Consider the following 18,714-nt stretch of genomic DNA (forward strand, 5'->3'; position numbering starts at 1 on the left):
GGGTGCCCGTTTTGGTCACATACATTCCGCGAGGGGGTCACTGGATGACACAGTCGTTAACACCGGGAGATTCCAGGACGATCCAAGAGGCGTGGCATTTCCAGATGGCTCTGAGAGTGTGTGAATCTCCCCATGAGATACAGAGCCTGTGAATATCCCTGTGAGACATAGGGCTTCTGGCTCTAGCTAGCAAAAGACCACAAGTGGGATACAGCTGGATTCACAGAGGCTTGGTGGGCTAATACACGGCTGGAATATTGGTACAGAAGGGTACAGCTGGCTCAGGACAAGCAGAGGAAAAAGGAGCTTTAATAACCTTGTGTATTAAAAATGTATTCACTCGGGCTGAGGTCGAGACAGGAGACAAGGAGACAAACTTGTTGGCAGGTAGAACTTAGCGGCCCCGATTCATGACAGGACGAGGCTGGGTGGAGGATGAGACAGAAGCTGTATCCATTAGCTGCCCTGGCCAGCTTCCAGTCACCGAGGGAGACAAAAGAAATTTGACCTCCATTTGTTTTGCGGCTCTGCGTAGTGACAATAGAGGTTTCACTCGAGAAACTGCTGCGCTCGTACCTCTCCACTGAAAGGTACCCAAGATGGTCCAGGCCCTCAGTGGTACTGAGGTCTTTGATTGCAGTGGAAGTTAGGACCCTCCATGCTGCTGGGGTTCTGGGCTCCCATCTGCAGCGTGAGACAAGCCTCCACTGGGATCATAGCACTGCTGAGCTATCCTTATTGCTCAGGCTGCAGCAAGGCCATGCCAGGCCTCTGAGTTCCCTGAGGGCCCAGTTCCTTTTCTCACCAGAACCCTGCATGTCTTCCCCAAAGGTCTGTCTTCTCCTGAGCAGGGTTCCCTGTAAGCTGAGTGCTTGGGCAGCTGCCCAGGAGAAATTCAGATGCAGCTCATCTGATTAGCAGAGCACACACAGCCTGTGTTTCTACGGGTGGTGCGCACCCACACATGCTCCAATGCACATAAAATTTATTCCACGCATGGATGGAAAAAAAAACTAGCGGGAATGTCCTTCTTGGCCCTTATAGAAATGTCTGTCTGGTGCATGCAGGAGGTGGGATTCATTTGAAGCCACCTGTGTGATTGGCCTTGCCTTGGAGCATTTTGTGCTGAATTCTCTACCCGCTGAATCACAGACAATAGTTAATTGGTGATAAGTATCAGAGAGGCTGCCGTGTTCGTGTGTATCTTTGAGAACAACAAGAAGTCCTGTTGCATCTTATAGACTAACAGATGTTTTGGAGCATTGGCTTTCATGGGCAAAGACCTGCTTGAGTCACTGGTGAGACATTGGTGACTTGCTTTCTGCTGGCGGCAAATAAAACACAACGTAGTTTTATCAGTCTTACCGACTCCAGGATACTTAGCGTGTGCCCAGGGGGGAAAATTTAAAGGCAATTGAGAAATCTGCCTTTACACTCTGAGATGTCCTGGGCCTGGGCCACTTCCAGCTTTTGATCCATGAAAACAAAATAAGGCACCAAAAATGTTTGACAGGGATACGCATAAAAACAAGTTGCGAAACTTCTCAAATGCCAAAAAATTAACCCTTCTGATTGGCCTTGCCTGTAAATACAGCAGCGGACTCATTGGAAGAAAGCCTCTGGAGTCTTGTAAGTTTAACCGGTGCCATTCATCAGGGCTGGTTCAGATAAACCCAGGACTTGTATGGAATATTTATTGGGGATGTCCCACATGATCAACCTGGAGCCCATTAACAGGCCAAGACTTTTGTAAGGGACAAGCTGCCTGAGCTCCCCCAAGACCTCAGCCTCATGCCTCCCACTCCAAGTGCCAGGCATGTTTGGAAGGACTCAGATACTCAGGCGATGTCAACAGAAGAGCTTGTGGTTGTCCAACTTGAGATGCTGTAAAGGAGTTTAATCTTCCGAGGAGGCAGCCACTCTCTTTCCCAATAATACCAGAGAGGTGGCCGTGTTAGTAACAAAACAAACCAGCAGTCCAGTAACACTTTAAAGACTAACAAAAAAAATTATTATGTGATGAGCTTTCGGGGGACAGACCCACCAGAGCTGAAGATCTGAAGAAGTGGGTCTGTCCCACAAAAGCTCGTCCCCTAATAAATCATTTTGTTAGTCTTTAAAGTGTTACACGCCTGCTGTTTTGGTTTACTTTACAATAATTCAGCACCTTTCCAGCGTCTCATGCTGGGTATCCAATCTCAGTCACCTTTGGAAGACCTTGGGTCAGTTTCCAATCTCCTCGTCTGTCCCCTCACCAACAGACAGTAAACTCTTTCATAGCCAGCAGCCCCAGGACTGGGAGGTTGCTGGATATTCAAATACTCTGGATAGTAGACAGATAGACCTAGCACTAAAGAAAACACTACAGAAAAACGAGAGGATATCTCAAGAGACAAACACAAATGTATGCAGAGTACTTTATTTGCCAACAACAGTGGCACTGTGCACCGAACTTATTTATTTGCTGTATTTATTTGTATTTACTTTCACTCTATGGTACGTAGGAAAACGTAGCAATTTTATTTATGGTTAAAATGGGGTGAGGGAACACTACAGAGGTGGTTAAAATGCCAGTTATTTGGGAGTTCTGGATAATGGAATGCCAGATCTGAAAGTGTTTACTGGGCAGTATAACCCCTATTTATGCTATTTCGACTTGCGCATAACTTGGATTAAGACAAATCGAAATCGTGAGCGGTGGGGAACTGGGAACCAGGTGGCTGGTAGCTCCCCTCTGCTTGCAGGAGCCAGGAAACTGACTAGCGCTGGTGTGCCGGTCAGTTTCCCAGTGGGAACCAGCTGCCCACTGCCTGTGGGAGCTGAGAAGCAGGATCCCAGCTCCTGACCAGTCCTGGGAGCCAGGAAACTGAACAGTGCACCAGCTTGTGCAAAAGCTGCCTTGTGCTTGTGCAAAAGCTTGTGTCCACTGACTTGTGCAAAATTTAACTTACATGTGGTTGCCTGGGAATACAACCTACGCGTAAGTCAGGGGTTTACTGTACTCACCATATTAAAATACCTTCAGTCTCAAATGTTTAAGGCAAACTCTTGGCAGATGGGGAAACACCGTGCAGAAAATTGCAGCAGCCCGGCAAAGTTTCACTGATTTAATGAAGGGTTTTTTCTACCCGCAGTTTTTATAGCAGATTGATTACAGTGCTCGAAATGTGATTTTTCTAATGAACAAATCGCTCTGGTACTGTCCTTAGTGTGGACTCAGTTGTGTTGCTATAAAAGTGCCTTGTTCTGGTGTAACTTTAAGGGGTAGCAGGTTAAAAACAAACACAATGGTGCATTTCTTCATGCAATGCATGAGCAGCCTGCGGAACTCCTGGCCCGAGGAGGTTGTGAAGGCCAGAACATTAACAAGGGTCAAAAAAGAACTAGGTAAACTCCTGGAGGACAGAGAACAACATGAAGTCGTGTGGCACCTTATAGACTAACATATTTTGGAGCATCAGCTTTTGTGGGCAAAGACCCGCTTCATCAGATGCATCAGTTGCAGGTCTTTGCCTGCGAAAGCTGATGCTCCAAAATATCTTTTAGTCTCTAAGGCGCCACAGGACTTCTTGTTGTTCTCGAAGCTACAGACTAACACGGCCACCTCTCTGATCCTGGAGGACAGAGAACAACAAGGGCTACGAGCCGGGATCAGAGTTCCCTGCAAGCTGAGCGCGTGGGCAGAAGATTCAGGTTCCGCCCAGCTGATTAGCGGCACCACCACAGCCATCAGCGTGGGTTTCTACACATCCCACGTGCCTTGGGGATCAGCTCCTCTCTCTGGGATCATGTCCGTGTAGCCCCCAGTTTTCTGAAGGTCGGGCACCCCCCGTGTTCCTTCCCACCTCCCAAATCTCACCCCTTCCTACGGAGGGAGCCACCTTGCACTGTGGCAGCTGCTCCTTTTGCCCTCAGATGCTGACCAGGGAGACTCGAGTGCCATGAGCTCCTAGCTGTCAGGGTGGTCAAACACTGGACTAAGTTGCCTGGAGACGCTGGGGAATCTCCATCCCTGGAGATATTTAAGAGCAGGTCAGACAGACATCTCTTGGGGATGGGCTAGATGGTGCTCGGTCCTGCCACAAGGGCTGGGGGCTGGACTCAATGACCCCTCGGGGACCCTTCCAGTTCTATGGTTCCCACAGGGAGGGCTTTGTAAAAAGCTGCGAGATCCGTGGCTGAGAAGTGCTAGGTAGGAACTGGATATTATTAGTCTGGTTCCTTGCCCCACCCAAAGGCAAACACGCTTCCGTCCGTCTCTCCCCAGCCCCTTTGTCCCCCCACCGTGGTCAGACGAACCACACCGGGCACAGAATTTTGCTGCACTACGTTCTATTTTATTGCCCTTTAATCCCAAGCAAGGAAGTCCAAAGTGAGACCCTCTTCCTACATCCCTGCCCACATTCCACCCCGTTCCACCCTCTGTGCCTTTCCCCGCCCGTCACTGTCCCAGGACCCATCTGCCCCTGCAATAAACCAATCTTCAGCCCCCGCCCTCGAGACAAACGGCCAGCAGTAAAAGCCAACGATCTGGCCAGAGAACCCAGGTCCAAGGACTCATCTGCTGGGGTAACTAGGAGATGGAGCAGCATATCCTGCTCCGCCAGCAGCCCCATGCCCAGGAAAGAGGCTGTTTTCCCCAGCTGAGCTGTCCAGGTTCCTGATTTGCCAGCACCAGCATGGGCTGGTTTCGATCCAGCCAGGCACGATGATTCCCCCCAGCTTCCTTTTCTGCTGAGATTCTTCCTCTCGGGAACCAGCAGACGCCCCTCTCCCCGGCCGCTGCCTCCTCTTGGATTGAGGGCAGCTTCCCCGGATACGTCTCCAGTCTCTCTGGGTGCAGTGAGTTCACAGTTCTCAGCTGGCTGGCTCTCAAGGGCTGCTGTTTGCCAGTGGTCAGCGCTGACCCTCCCACCAGTCCCCCAGACACTGGGCAGTCATTTCCTCGCCTTGTTCGGCCTTTCTCCAGCTGCGACCATCCAACAGGTTCAAGAATCCCCAGCCAGACGGACCCAGCGTCAGCGCGACCCAAGAGAAACGTGGGCGATGGACTCGCGCAGCCTTGGGCTAGTGTCTCATGGAGGAGCTAACGGGAGCAGAAAGTGCTCCAGGAAGGAAGGACGATATAAGAGGGGACACCCTGCAGCTAATGGAATGGAGGGGGAATTGTTTACGTGAGACACCTTGGGGGGGAACTGAATAAATATGACACCCCAAAGCTAATGCTATTTGACATTCCTGGACCCACACAGGCTTTCCTAGGCCTGCCCCCAAAGGGAGACGCCTCTAGAAGTGAGCTGCTGCTCCAGCCCGGCGATGGGTGAAGTCACCCCCCGGCAGAGAGCCAAGCAGAGCCCAGAGCCCGGCCCTTGACATCTGGGGCTCTGGGGCCAGATTTCACACTGGCACTGGGCCCCCATGGGACGAACAGGCACGATCTGCCTCTAACAAGCAGCAGGGAGGCCCACTGGGGAGCCAGGGACTGTTCCCAAGCCCTCACGCTGCTCTAGGGGCAGAGCCCCGGCCCCCACTTTCTGGTTGGCTGTGCCCCACATCCCCTGCCACTGCCTGCTCTGAGGCCTCCCGCGTCTCCCCCACACCGGGGCGGCACCTCCTGAATCCCACCTCTGCCCCACAGCCCAGGATGCTAAATACCCCTCCCCCACTGGGCCCTATACACCGCACGCAGCTTCCCATCCCACCCCCTGAAACCGTAACCCCCGACCCCCCACCTCGCTCTGCTCCCCCCTCTGCTTCCTACACCCCCCCGTCCCCAAACTCATGTGCACTCCCCGCCGGCTTCTATTTCTTATCCCAGCCCAGCTCCCCCTTCCCTTTAGCGCTCGCTCCCACCTGGGATGGGACAGAGGGGGGGGATCCCCCGCCCTAGGGCACTGGGGGGAAATGGAGTCTCAGCTACCAGGCAACTGAGGGGCCATTTTTCCTGCATCAGGCGGCGGGTGTGAGGGGCAAATGGCCACTCCCCCCGCCTGACAACTGCAGAGAACCCCCTGCCTGAGGGAAGAGCTTGTGAGTTCCCCACCCGTCCCCTCCTCCAGGGCCGAGGGCGTTTCTGGCTCTCTCCAAAGACAGGGGATGCTCTGGCGCCCCCCTGTTAGCCGGTTACGGAGCTGGGAGGAGCTGGCTGGGCCCAGCCGTCCATGGGGGCACTGGCCTGCCCTTCTCCCGGCCTCCACGCGCCAGGCGCCGAGGGGGTCTTGGTCAGCCAGGCCTGGGGGGAGACGGTTGCGGAGGAGGATGGGACGGGGCCCGGGAAGGGGGCGGCGGGGTCCTCGGGCCAGGCCTCAGGCGCCGGCGTGGTGGCAGCAACCTGCCTCTCGGCCTCCCACCAGGCAGGCGGCAGCAGAGAGAGGGGGCTGCCGGTGCCGGCGGCATGGAGTCTCCGGTGGGCTGCCAGGGCGGCGCTGAGGCCGAAGGCTTTGCCGCAGTCGGGGCAGACGTGCCGCTTCTCTGGGCCGGGCCGGGCGTGGGCCCGCTGGTGCCGGTTGCGGTGGGAGCTGCGGCCAAAGCGTTTGCCACAGTGGGCGCAGGGGAAGGGCTTTTCCCCGGTGTGCGTGAGCCGGTGGCGGTCATAGTGGGAGCTCCAGGCGAAGCCTTTGCCGCAGACGCCGCACTGGTAGGGCTTCTCGCCCCGGTGCAGCCGCCGGTGCCGCTCCAGGGCAGCGGCGGCCGTGAAGCCTTTGCCGCAGTCGGGGCACTGGTGGGGCCGCCCCTCCCGGGCGGCGTGGGTGCGCCGGTGCGCCAGCAGCGTGGAGCTGACGGCGAAGCTCTTGCCGCAGTCACCGCAGCGGTAGGGCCGCTCGCCGGTGTGGATGCGCCGGTGCCGCTCCAGGTGGGAGCTGACGGCGAAGGCCCGGCCGCACTCCCCACACCGGTAGGGCTTCTCCCCTGTGTGGATGCGCCGGTGGCGCTCCAGGTGTGAGATCCAGCCAAAGCTCTTCCCGCAGGCCCCGCACGGGTAGGGCTTCCCGGCGGCGGCGGGGTCGGGGGCCGGTGCGGGCTCCTTGGCCAGCTTCTCCCGGGCGTGGGTGCGCTGGTGCTTGGCCAGGGCTGAGCCCCAGCGGAAGCGGCGCCCGCAGTCCGGGCAGGAGTAGGGGCGCTCGCCTGTGTGCACCCGCTGGTGCTTGAGCAGGTTGGAGCTCTGGCTGAAGCATTTGCCGCATTGGTGGCAGCGGTGGGGTCGCTCGGGGCCGCTCTCCTCCACCCGGCCGGGCCCCTTGCCGCCGCCGCCGCTTTCCTCCACCCGGCCGGGCCCCTCGCCGCCACCACTCTCCTCCACCCGGCAGGGCCCCTCGTCGCCGCCCTCCTCCACCCAGCCGGGCCCCTCGCCGCCCTCTTGCGTCTGCGTCCCCTTGTGCTTGAAGCGCTGGGGGTCTGTCTGGTGGTTGAGGCGCTTGCCGCAGTCGGAGCAGCGCTGGGGCGGCGGCGGGGCTTCCTCCTCCGCCTCCTCCTCCTCGGCCGCCGCCGCCGCGTGGGTGCGCATGTGGCGGTCCAGGTGGGAGCTCCAGGCGAAGGCCCGGCCGCACTCCCCGCACTGGAAGGGCTTCTCGCCCGTGTGGATGCGCCGGTGCCGCTCCAGGTGGGAGCTCCAGGCGAAGGCCTTGCCGCAGTCGCTGCAGGGGTAGGGCTTCCCCCCCAGGTGGCTCTTCTGGTGCCGGGCCAGGGCGTCGGGCTCGGCGAAGCTCTTGCCGCACTGTGGGCACCGGTTGGGCTTCTCGCCGGTGGGCGCGTGGGTGCGCTGGTGGGTGAGCAGCGAGGAGCTGACGCTGAAGCGGCGCCCGCAGTCGGGGCAGGCGTAAGGCCGTTCGCCCGTGTGCACCCGCCGGTGGATGGTCAGGTCGGAGCGCTGGATGAAGGTCTTGCCGCAGTCGGGGCAGGCGTGGGGCCGCTCGCCCGTGTGAATCTTCTGGTGCTTGGCCAGCGCCGACTTGTGGCTGAAGCTCTTGCCGCACTCGGCGCAGGTGTTGGGGCTCTCCCCGCTGCTTGCCAGCAGCTTCTCCCCCACCTCCGTGGGGCTCTGGGGACCCTTCTCGACCCCGGCGATGGCTTTTCCCGCCACCGGCTCCTCCGGATTCGCTCGCTGGGGTTTCTCTTTCTCTGTCCCACCAGCGGCGCCGTCGGCTGCTAGGGCGAGAGACCAGGCACGAATCAGTCTCTGCACCAGCCCAAGGAGGCTGAATGCACTCAGAGCCGAACATCCAGGCCTGTGGAGCTGCCTGGGTGAAAATTTGTGGGTCTTGCTTGGTTTTGGATACAGGCTGAACCTCTCTAATCTGGCACCCTCAGGACCCAACTGGCACCGAACCAGAGAATTCGCCAGCCCACCGGGGTCAATATTGTCCAGCACAGGAGTGCGTAAAGTGGGGGGGCGGGACCCACATAGGGTGTGTGTGAAATTTCATAAGGGGAGCAGAGTATTATCGGCTGCTGGGGCTCTGGCGCATCTGCCTCATTGCAAACGTCGAAACCTGTGACCGTTTTGACGTCTGTGGGTTCGCGGTTACAGGCCGCCCCAGAACATTTTTACAGGCCGCACCTTTTCTTAGGCGTTTTGCTTTCATATGAACAGAACCGCCATTTCCATCGGTTTCCATGACATCCGACAGGTCACGGGGCAGGGGCTGCTAACTGCATGGATGAAAAGTGGGGCTCGACCCCTGGGCTAGCAGCACGGCCAACCCTTCCCCTGCTGGCTGGGCTCGGAGAAGACCTTTAGGGGTAAATTACAGCTCAAGAAAAGCCCAGAACACTGAGAGCCGGGATGCGTGGCTGGAAACAAACTTTATGGGCCCGCAGGAAACTTGGCTGCACCCCGATAAGTGGTTGTCGGGGTAACCAAAATCGTGTCGGATTAGAGAGGTTCAGTGCGTATTTGTGGGTGTCTTACTTATGCGTGCGCAAAAGACACGGCACGGGACAGCTGATGCGGGGAAGAGGGGAGATAAACGACCATGTGGGCATAATACATACACTGCCTCAGCTCCTCTCCCACGGCCGGGGCGTGCGACCAGTTGTGCGGGTGAAGGTATAAGAAACCCGAAAAGGTCAGAGGAGGGCCCGTCTCTGGCAGAAGCGTAACCTCACACCCCGCTCCTCCCATGGATACAAAGGAGGTAAACGGTAAGACACCCACGGGCAACCTAGGCTAGGGAGTGGGCTGGGTGAGTGGCCCTCCATCTCCGTGGGCTGCCAGGGGGTCGTAACCCAGCCAGCCTCGCGAGACAGGGCCGGTTCTGCTCCCTGCACTTGCGTGCCTAGAACTAGCCAGGTGGGCCGCCTCAATTGTCGTGGTGGTGTGACTGGATGCCAGGGGAGCACACGGCTCTCGTGGGCCACACCGTGTGTCATTCTCACGCACCTCGTGTCACATAGTGCTGGAGACCGAGCGGTCGGGAAAAAGCCCGCCCAGCTGGAAAGCAGCAGAATCTGGCCGCTCTGCGCATGAGTCACGGTAAATAAAATATCTCCTGGGCCTTGCATAGAACCTCAGCGCTGCAAGTTGCCCAGTGCTGGGGCAGGACCTCGGGTTTGCACCACAGGTATAATTACGCTTAACAACAGGACAAGAAGCAATGGGCTTAAACTGCCGCAAGGGAAGTTTAGGTTTGACATTAGGAAAAACTTTCCAGCTGTCAGGGGGGTTAAACACTGGGAGGTTGTGGAATCTCCATCACTGGAGATATTTAAGAGCAGGTGAGCTCGACACCCATCAGAGATGTGACGAGGTGTTCCCTGAAAAAATTTTGATGCTCGCATTAATTTTCCCTTCTAAAGTATTCCTTAGAAATTATGCCTGTATCAGAAACACTAAAGTATTTGATTATTATTTAGATTGTTGGTAGATTCATATTTATAATGCATTCATAATAGTACAGTTGTTATTCTGTGATTTGGGCCAAAACAGAGATAGCAAAATACTCTCCCCATTCAAAAAATAACTGTCAGACGTTCCTTATTTTTAGTTTCCAGTTGTTTTCTGTAAAAAACAAATTCATAAAACCACAACATTTGGAAATATTGCCCCATCCCTAATTTGGTTTGTGTTTCTTTTTCATGAAGATGTTTTTATGCTTTAAGGGAAGAGAGTCCTATTTTGAACAACATCGGCCTTTCAATTTACAGACAGAAGAACGAAACGCTCACATCCTTCTTTCGGTTGTTACACTCACGTTTTTGTCTTGGGTTTGTACTTAATTTTTATGTTTAGTGAGAGTGTTGCTAACCGTCCTCCTATCAGAAAGACATTTGTTGTGCATTCAGATGATATTTCTTTGTAACGTAAAAGACATCGAAAAGATTAACTCAAATCAACTTTTGAGCATCACGCCTGGCGAGTACGTGGTCCGTCAATATATTCCAAGCCCAAAACTGTTCCATGGCCAAGTTGGTTTGGGAAACGCTGGGTCAAAGGAATTTTGGCCCTGCCACAAGGGCAGGGGACTGGACTCGATGACCTCTGGAGGTCCCTTCCAGATCTAGTGTTCTCCATTTCTCTCCCCAAACCACAGAATCATAGACCCTGGGAGAAAAGGGTTCTGCTCCATGTCCAGTCCCATCACATTGTGGGCACTATGGACTTCTGGGCGTCTGCTTTCTGTCTGCCCTCAGCAGGGAGATAGGAAGGACCACAGCCACTTCTCCCACCAATACCCTGCCCCAAAGCAGGGGACCGATTCGAGCTCTGCATCCCAGCCGGCTCTCCTAGGGAGGAAGCTGCTGCCAGCAGGGTACCTCGCTAACAGGGGCAGCAGGAGGCAGAGCTGGGGAACCGGGCAGAGGACAGATCCCCGGGAGAGCCCAGCTGTTTCCTCCCTTCCCGGAGACGGACTCACCTGCCCGGCTGCCTCGAGGCACGTGCAGGTCCAGGGCAGTTGGTTCATCCGCTCGGTCCAGTCGGGAGAGCAGGTCGGGCTTGGAGAGCGGAAATTCTGCTCGGGGACAGGGCGGGCGACAGAACAGAGCGAGATCAGAACTCTCCCCGTCCTAAATTCAGCTGCCTTCCCGAGTAACTCCTGGGGGGGGATTTCTCCCCCTCCACCCAGACTCCCTCCACTGCCTCCAGTGCAGCCACGTGTCTCTTCCACCCCCCAGACACTCCTGGCACCCCGGGAGGCGTCCAGTCCTGTCTTGCTGGTTTCAGCCGCCCTGCCTGGGGAAGATCCTTTCCCTCTGCCTTTGGCTTCCTCGGGGATTGCTGGGGCCTTACCAAAGTCGCAGCCCATTCTGGTCAGTTTCCCAGCCCCAGGGTCTGAACCTGGGTTAATATCAGGAGGTTTAAACTTGAAATTTCCTGGTGGTGTAACCGAGGGCTCCCGAGCTGAAGGGGGCCATGGGGGAGCTGCAGGGGCTCAGGGCTGCGACAGAGGGAGATCGCTCCCCAAGCCCTGAAGCTGTCGGGGATGGTGGGGTGGGGGAAAAGCCTTTCCTCATTGTCCCCAGCAGGGAGCTGCCCAGGTAACCCTGAGTCCCTGCCCTCTGCCCCACACTGGGCCCCCTCCAGCCCTGAACACCCTCACCCCCACTCCAGAGCCCGGACCCCCAGCCAGAGCCTTTGCTCCCCCACCTCTTTAGCCCATCAACCCCAGAGCCTGCACCCCCCACATTCCTGGACCCCAACCCTCTGCCTGAGCCCCGAGCTCCCTTCCACACAGCCCCTCGACACCCCCACCCCCCCGGGCAGACTGTCCAGAAGCCGAACAAATTTTGTTCTGGGCACCAACACAAAGGCGGTGCCTTACACGCCAACCCCCTCGTGTCGCACGCTGGTCCCCCTCGTGTCGCACGTAAGAACATTCATTCTGCTGAGGCTTGGAAAAAATAAGAGGGGACCCTAACCGGCACTCTCACTTTCATGCTGGTCCCCCACTCCCCCGGCAGCCGTTCAGTGGCTAGACACGTCCTGTCCCGCCCCAGCCCAGTCCGAGCCAGGAGCCAGGCTGGGGTGCTCCTGGCAGCGGTGGGGGATGCCTGTGTCGGATGGCCTGTGCCATGCTTGGGAACTGCCGGTGCCCTGCCCTCCTCCCGCCCTCCCTCGCGACCCACGGCCTCAACTGCCCCCCCGTCTCCCCCGAGCTCTGAGGGAAACTGCCCCCCCCAGGAATTTCCGGAGGGAGGAAAACGCTGGGAGGGGGCCACCCGAGGGGGGAGGCGAGGACCCACCGAGAGCCATCAGGGTGTCATAGCTCTGCTGCATGATGTCCCTGTAGAGGGCCCTCTGCCCGGGATCCAGCATCATGTACTGCTCCATGCCAGGCCGCACCTCCTGCCGCTGCTCACCAGGCTCTGCAAGAACAAACCGGCCCCTGCTCAGCCCGGGGAAGCCCAAGCCCTTACCTCTGCCCCACCTTCCCCCGTGCCCCGAGCGCTCTTCCCCAAATCCCTCCTCCCCAGCTCCGGCCCACAGCCCACGCACCCCAGCCTCTCAGCCCCTCGGCGCTGGCGCGGATTTCTTCCGGTCACAGGCAGAATAAACACTGCTGTGCGCGCCAAGGCACATGCCGACGTGCACCACTAGTAGAAATACAGGCTGTGGGTGTGTGAATCAGCTGGGTGGCTCCTGCATCTCTCGTGGGCAAGATTCCAGTCGCGGCGTCGAACAAGGGAGTCTCTGCTTTCTTGGGAATCTGATACAAATCTGTCAGCCGCAAAAGGGGGGTAACACACGGCTGCTGCCCCCCAAAAGCGGTCTCCATTTATTTGCACCCATTGCCAGCACTGTAGGACCCCGCAGCGGGGTCAAAGTGTTCCCTCCACTGTGTCCTGCTGCTCAGTCATGAACACACCGGTTCGTTTGCCCTTCTGCCTAGCTGGTTTCGGTTCCCTGTAAGTGGAGCGCTGGGGCAGCTGCCCAGGAGAGATTCAGGTACCGCCCGGCTGATTAGCGGAACACCCCCGGCCAGCAGCCTTTGCTTCTCTAGGTGGTGCACATCCGCACAGGCCTCGGTGCTCATAAAATTTATTTCACACATGGATGGAAAAAAAAAATTAGGGGCAACATGGGTTAAGTTCCACTGCAGTTAATCATTGGCTAACCACAAGCAGCCTGAGCGGGCTGCAAAAGTGGCCTGCTTCCAAATGAGGAGTGTATTAAATCTCCTCCTCCGGACCAGCTCTTAACCTTTTCCCTCTCTGTTAACGAGGCATTAACTCCCCCTGTTTTCTGTCTCAGCCAGTTCCCCACCCAGAAAAGACCGTGGGTTGAAGGGTCATTTCTGTAATAGCCTCTTGCGAGGAGGGACTTTCACAGAGATTTTGAAATTCCAAATGAAACCTGTCCACTGCTTTGCCATTCTGCGCGGTTTGCTGTGGTTCTTAACCTGGGTTCTGTGTCCCTCTGGAGTTACACAGAGGCCTGCCGGGGTTACAGCAACTTATCTAAATATCTGCCTCGTTTTAAAGCCGGCTGCATAAAAAGCACTAGCAAAAACCCGTGCAAAGTAAAATGTCAGGCCAAGACTTGTTACGCTGCTCTCTGTACACTAACGTAACCAGATCGATAGCCCACCTGATTTGTTTTATAATGCTGTTTAGCCCTGACAAAGACTTGCACGGTGAGGTCTGATGGGAAAAGCAGGTTGTTTTCAGCTGGGTGAAACATGGGGGCACACAAAGACAAATGAAAGGGGTCACTTGTCTGAAAAAAGCAGCACTCCCCGACATTGCCTCTGACAAAGCAGGTCTGTTGCTCTGATGCTCCAAAATCCCAGTTAGTCTATCAGGTGCCACAGGACTGCTCATTGTTTTTGCGGATACAGACTAAAGCCACCACCCCTCTGATACTTGCTCCCTGGAAGCTGAACGGCAGGGTGGCCACCAAGGTGAGATACAAATGCTGCCCAGCTGATTTGCAGAGCACCCGCAGCCGACAGTGTCTCTCTCTGTTGGTGGTGCACACAAGAAAATTTATTCCACACGGGTGGAAAACATGAGAGGGATCCCTGGCGGAAAGGCTGGATTAGAGAAAGAGCGGCAGGATGGTGCTTTGCTAATTAGCCCCCATCACATAATGACGTCCTAATACTGCTGGAAAGAGATTTTCATTCAATCAGGGTCACTCATCCGCAGCTCCAAGGGTCAGCGCTTTTAAGAACGTAAGAGCAGCCACACTGGGTCAGACCAAAAGTCCAGCCAGCCCGGCGTCCTGTCTGCCAACGGCGGCCAACGCCAGGTGCCCCGGAGGGAGTGAACTGAACAGGAAACCCTCCAGTGATCCATCCCCTGCACATATTCCCGGCAGCTGGCGGACGGTGACTCGAGACGCCATCTCTACCCAAGCTGGCTAACAGCCATCGACGAGCCTATTCTTCATGAACTGACCTTATTCTGCACCCATATATTCAGCACCCTTCAGCCCTGCACCCTACAACGTCTGGTTGCCTTTTCTTTTCCTGTTCGCAACTCAGCTACTTTATCGAGTTCTCCTCTAGCAAAGACCTGACGGGCCTATAAGCTTTTTTTTTGTGTGTGTGTGTGTGTGTGTGTGTGTACCCGCACCAGCGTTCCCTGTAAGCCGAGCGCTTGGGCGGCTGCCCAGGAGAGATTCAGGGGCTGCCCAGTTAACTACCAGAGCACCCACACCCAGCAGCCTGTCTTTCCATCGGTGGTGCCCATCCGCGCATGCCTTGGTGCAAATAAAATTTCTTCCATCCCAGGTGGAAAAAAAATTAGCAGGACCCCCGATTCCCACCTTTGCGGCTTCCACTCCACGCCCCTGCCGACATGATTTCAACCCCACCAAAGCTTACGCCCCAATAAATCCGTTAGTCTCCACAGGACTCCTCCTTGCTTTCCAAGGCCCTTTGGCAAACAGCTGGCTCATCAAATCCCTCCCTTCCAGGCCTGATCACAGCCAGGTGCTTTTGCAAACCCAACTCCCAGCCTTCCCGGAGCCCGCCCCAGCCAGAGGGCAAAACCCAGCGGGCCTGCAGCACATCCAAGCCTAACCCCGTCATGTCTTAGGGGATGAGCTGTCCTGGGGCAGACCCGCTTCTCCGGATCCCTCTGCCAGCGCTTCCCAGTTTCCAGAGCTGGAGAAGTGGCTCTGCCCCCAGGAAAGCCCATCCCCTAAGACGCTATTTTCGTAGCCGCCACAGGCCCGCTGGGGTGTTTTGGGGCAGACCCAGATTCACCCGCCTGCCCCCTCTGTGACTGCGCCCCCAGAAGGGACCTGGGGAGGCTCCTGCACCCAGCTCCCGGGGGGGGGGAGGTTGGCTCCTGGATGGGCTCCCGCCCAGGGGAGCAGGAGATGGGGGGGGAGGGGAGAAGATATTTTCCCAGCCCCTCCCCTGGCCCCAGGGCTGCTCCCTCGCCCCTCTCACCTGCGCGCAGCCCCCCAGCAGCGGCCGGAGCTGCCTCCCCGGCGCAGCGCAGCGCCGCTCCCGGGGTCAGTGTGGACGCAGCGGCCGCCCGGCCGCGCCTGACCCAGGAAGCTCATCCCCCTGATATCCTGAGCCGAGCGGGGGGAGCGCCGAGGAGGAGCCGGAGCCGGAGCCGGAGCCCTCTGGTGGCACCAGCGCCCGGCAGGAGCCCGGGCTGGGGGTGTAAATCAGCAGCGCCCTCCCTGCGGGGCAGGGCTGTTTGCACCCGCGGGGGATCTGGCCCCCGCCGGGTCCCAGGGAGCGGTGCTGATTTACACCCGCAGAGGATTTAGCCCCCGCCGGGTCCCAGGGAGCGGGGCTGATTTACACCCGCAGAGGATTTAGCCCCCGCCGGGTCCTAGGGAGTGGTGCTGATTTACACCGCGGGGGATCTGAATCCCACTGAGCCCCAGGGAGCGGTACTGATTTACATCCGCGGGGGATCTAGCCCCCGCGGGGTCTTAGGTGCTATGCTAATTTACACCCACTGGGAATCTGGTCACCCCCGGGTCCCAGGGAGCGGTGCTGATTTACACCCACTGGGGATCCAGACCCCACTGAGCCCCAGGGAGCGGTGCTGATTTACACCCACGGGGGATCTGGCTCCTGCTGGGTCCCAGGTGCTATGCTAATTTACACCCACTGGGAATCTGGTCCTCACTGGGTGCCAGGGAGTGGTTCTGATTTACACCCACTGGGGATCTGGACCCCACTGAGCCCCAGGGAGCAGTGCTGATTTACACCCGCGGGGGATCTGGCCCCTGTGAGCAGTGACGATTTACACCTGCTGGAGATCTGTACCCCACTGAGTCCCAGGGAGCGGTGCTGATTTACACCCATTAGGGATTTGTCTCCCCCACTTACTCTCAGGGAGTCAGGCTAATTTACAAGCGCTGGGGATCTGGCCCCAACTGACACCCCAGGCGTGATGCTAATTTACACACACTGGGGATTTGGCCCCCCATGGCTCCCAGGGAGAGATGCCAATTTACACCCGGTGGGGATATGACTCCACTGACTCCTTCAGCTATGCTAATTTACACCCGCTGAGGATCTGGACCCCAGATGGCCATGCTAATTTACACCACGTGGTGATCTGGCCCCCAAGGACCTATCCTAATTTACACCCAGCGGGGATCTGGCTGCCAGTGGGTGGTGCCAATATATCCAAGATGGGGAGCTGACCCCCGAGGGGTTAAGCTCATTTACTCCAGCTGCGGAGCTGACCCCAAAGAAGCTATGCTGATTTACATCCCCTGGAGGTCTGGCCCCAGTGATGCCCAGGGAGTTATGCTAATTTACACCTGCTGAGGTTCTGGCCCTCAGCACTAAGCAGGGGATCTCCAGCCAGACATCTCCAAGTGCTTCACTAAGAAAGGTAAAGATGTTTTACAGGTGGGTAAACTGAGGCACAGAAAGCCTGTGACTTGGCTCAGGTCATGCATCAGATCAGTGGCAGTGCAGAGCAGAGCCCAGGAGTCCTGTGCAGGAACAGGCCCTGCCCAGGTTCCCACACCCTATGACAGCCCAGCAGGAAGCTGGAATGGCAGCAGCAGCCCAGGAGAGATGGACATCGTGTGCACATCTGATCCTGTTCTGGTTTGTACAGCTCCGAGCACAAAGGGAGCCTGGCCTAGGGCGTGGGAGGGCACCACAATGCACAGAATGGAACAACAGACGCTCCATCCTCTCTGAGACACCCACAGGGACGGCAGAGAAAATCCCCATGGCCAAGGCTGCTTCACGCCCTCCCGGACCCAGCACCTACGCAGCAAAGCAGGAGTGTAGAATCCAACCCACAGCCAGCCTGGCCCCAAGGAACCAGCGGGCACTCCCGGTCCAGACCTGGTACTCCCATTCCAAGAAATGTCCAGCTGCAGGGCCCAGATCTGCCCCAGAGAAGCCTGAACTGGTCCCTGTCTCGAGGAAAACCGCCCAGCCAGGCACTGCGAGCGTCAAACCGGGCTGTTATTTTTTCCCTCGGTGGTCACTCGGTAAGGAGTGGGATGTCTTCATGTCACCCTCCTATTTGTGAGTCCGTGGACGGCTGATCAGCCCGATTCTGGAGCTGCAGATCTTATCGCAGAAGAGGCAGGTGTTGGTCATCGTTGGAGGGGTGCGGGGCAGTTTTTGATGCCGTTTTCTCCTTCTCTGCCTTTCCTCATCTGCGCTGTGGTGGGACCTCTCAGATTGCACCACCCCCTCGTGGATTATCGCTCCCCACTGGGGACGGTCCTGGGCAAGTTTCTCCCAAGTTTCACCTTGGGAGGCAGGCCTGTCCTCGCCCACAGACAGCCGGCCAACCTTAACAAATCCTCACCAGCCACTACACATCACAAACTAGTAACTCTAGGCCTGGAACCAGCCCCTGCAACAGTCCTCGCTGCCAACTCTGCTCACATATCTATACCAGTGACATCATCACAGGACCTAACACCAACCACATCATCGGGGCTCCTTTACCTGCACATCTACTAATGTAATATATGCCATCGTGTGCCAGCAATGCCCCACGGCCATTCACCATTGGCCAAACAGGACAGTCTCTCCATAAAATAATAAATGGACCTAAATCAGACATCAGGAACGGTCATGTACAGAAGCCTGTGGGGAAACACTTCAATCTCCCTGGACACTCACTGGCAGATTTAAGGGTGACAGTCCTGAAACAAAAATATTTCAAATATCAAATGGAGAGAGAAATCTCTGAGCTGCAATTTATTTGCAAATTTGACTCCATTAACCATGGATTAAACAGAGAGTGGGAGTGACTCGCAGCTTACAAAGGCAAATAAAAAAAAATCTCTGCTCTGGCTGCTTATATCTCCCCACTAGACTCTGACAAAGGCTCACGTCCCCCTGTCTGATCTGACTTGTTTTTTCCCCTTTTGATAAGTGCTGTTGATACTGGGCCATTTCCACCTTGCTGAATAGACCTTGTCAGCTCTGGCCCTCCCTCTTACTGGGACCCCACTCTTTAAATACCCCTCTGAACCCACCCCCCACACTCATGCATCTGATGCAGCGGGTCTTTGCCCACGAAAGCTGATGCTCCAAAATATCTGTTAGTCTAGAAGGTGCCACAAGACTGCTTGTTCTTCTCAAAGCTACAGACTAACACAGCGACCTCTCTGATACTTTCTCCCAAGTGTCCACTCTGATGCTGCACTTAGCATCATAGAATCCCAGGGCCAGAAGGGACCTTAGGAGGTCATCTGGTCCAGCCCCCTGCTTCAAGCAGCATCAACCCCAACTAAGTCATCCCAGCCAAGACCTTGTCCAGACGGGACTTAAAAACCTTGAGGGATGGAGATTCCACCACCTCTCTAGGCAACAC

General features: G+C 56.7%; 1 protein-coding gene across 1 annotated transcript; it reads right to left on the minus strand.

The window, feature by feature from the left end:
• Positions 1-5,778: 5,778 nt before the first annotated feature.
• LOC142024762 (uncharacterized) lies at positions 5,779-15,448 on the minus strand. Its single transcript, XM_075016963.1, has 4 exons — positions 15,339-15,448; positions 12,181-12,303; positions 10,854-10,949; positions 5,779-8,145 (listed from the first exon to the last, which is right to left on the minus strand). Exons 2-4 carry the CDS (start codon positions 12,266-12,268, stop codon positions 6,116-6,118), a joined length of 2,214 nt encoding a protein of 737 aa, XP_074873064.1. The 5' UTR covers positions 12,269-12,303; positions 15,339-15,448; the 3' UTR covers positions 5,779-6,115.
• Positions 15,449-18,714: the final 3,266 nt, after the last annotated feature.

The sequence above is a fragment of the Carettochelys insculpta genome, chromosome 22 (genome assembly GCF_033958435.1).
Source record: "Carettochelys insculpta isolate YL-2023 chromosome 22, ASM3395843v1, whole genome shotgun sequence".
Classification (NCBI taxonomy): domain Eukaryota; kingdom Metazoa; phylum Chordata; order Testudines; family Carettochelyidae; genus Carettochelys; species Carettochelys insculpta.

What these genes read in the sequence shown, in the direction of transcription:
- LOC142024762 (XM_075016963.1), bottom strand. Translation starts at nt 12,268, where the DNA reads ATGGAGCAGTACATGATGCTGGATCCCGGGCAGAGGGCCCTCTACAGG. An exon ending in TGACACCCTGATGGCTCTCG is followed by an intron (nt 10,950 to 12,180) that starts GTGGGTCCTCGC and finishes GTCCCCGAGCAG; the next exon opens with AATTTCCGCTCTCCAAGCCC. An exon ending in GCCTCGAGGCAGCCGGGCAG is followed by an intron (nt 8,146 to 10,853) that starts GTGAGTCCGTCT and finishes CTCTCGCCCTAG; the next exon opens with CAGCCGACGGCGCCGCTGGT.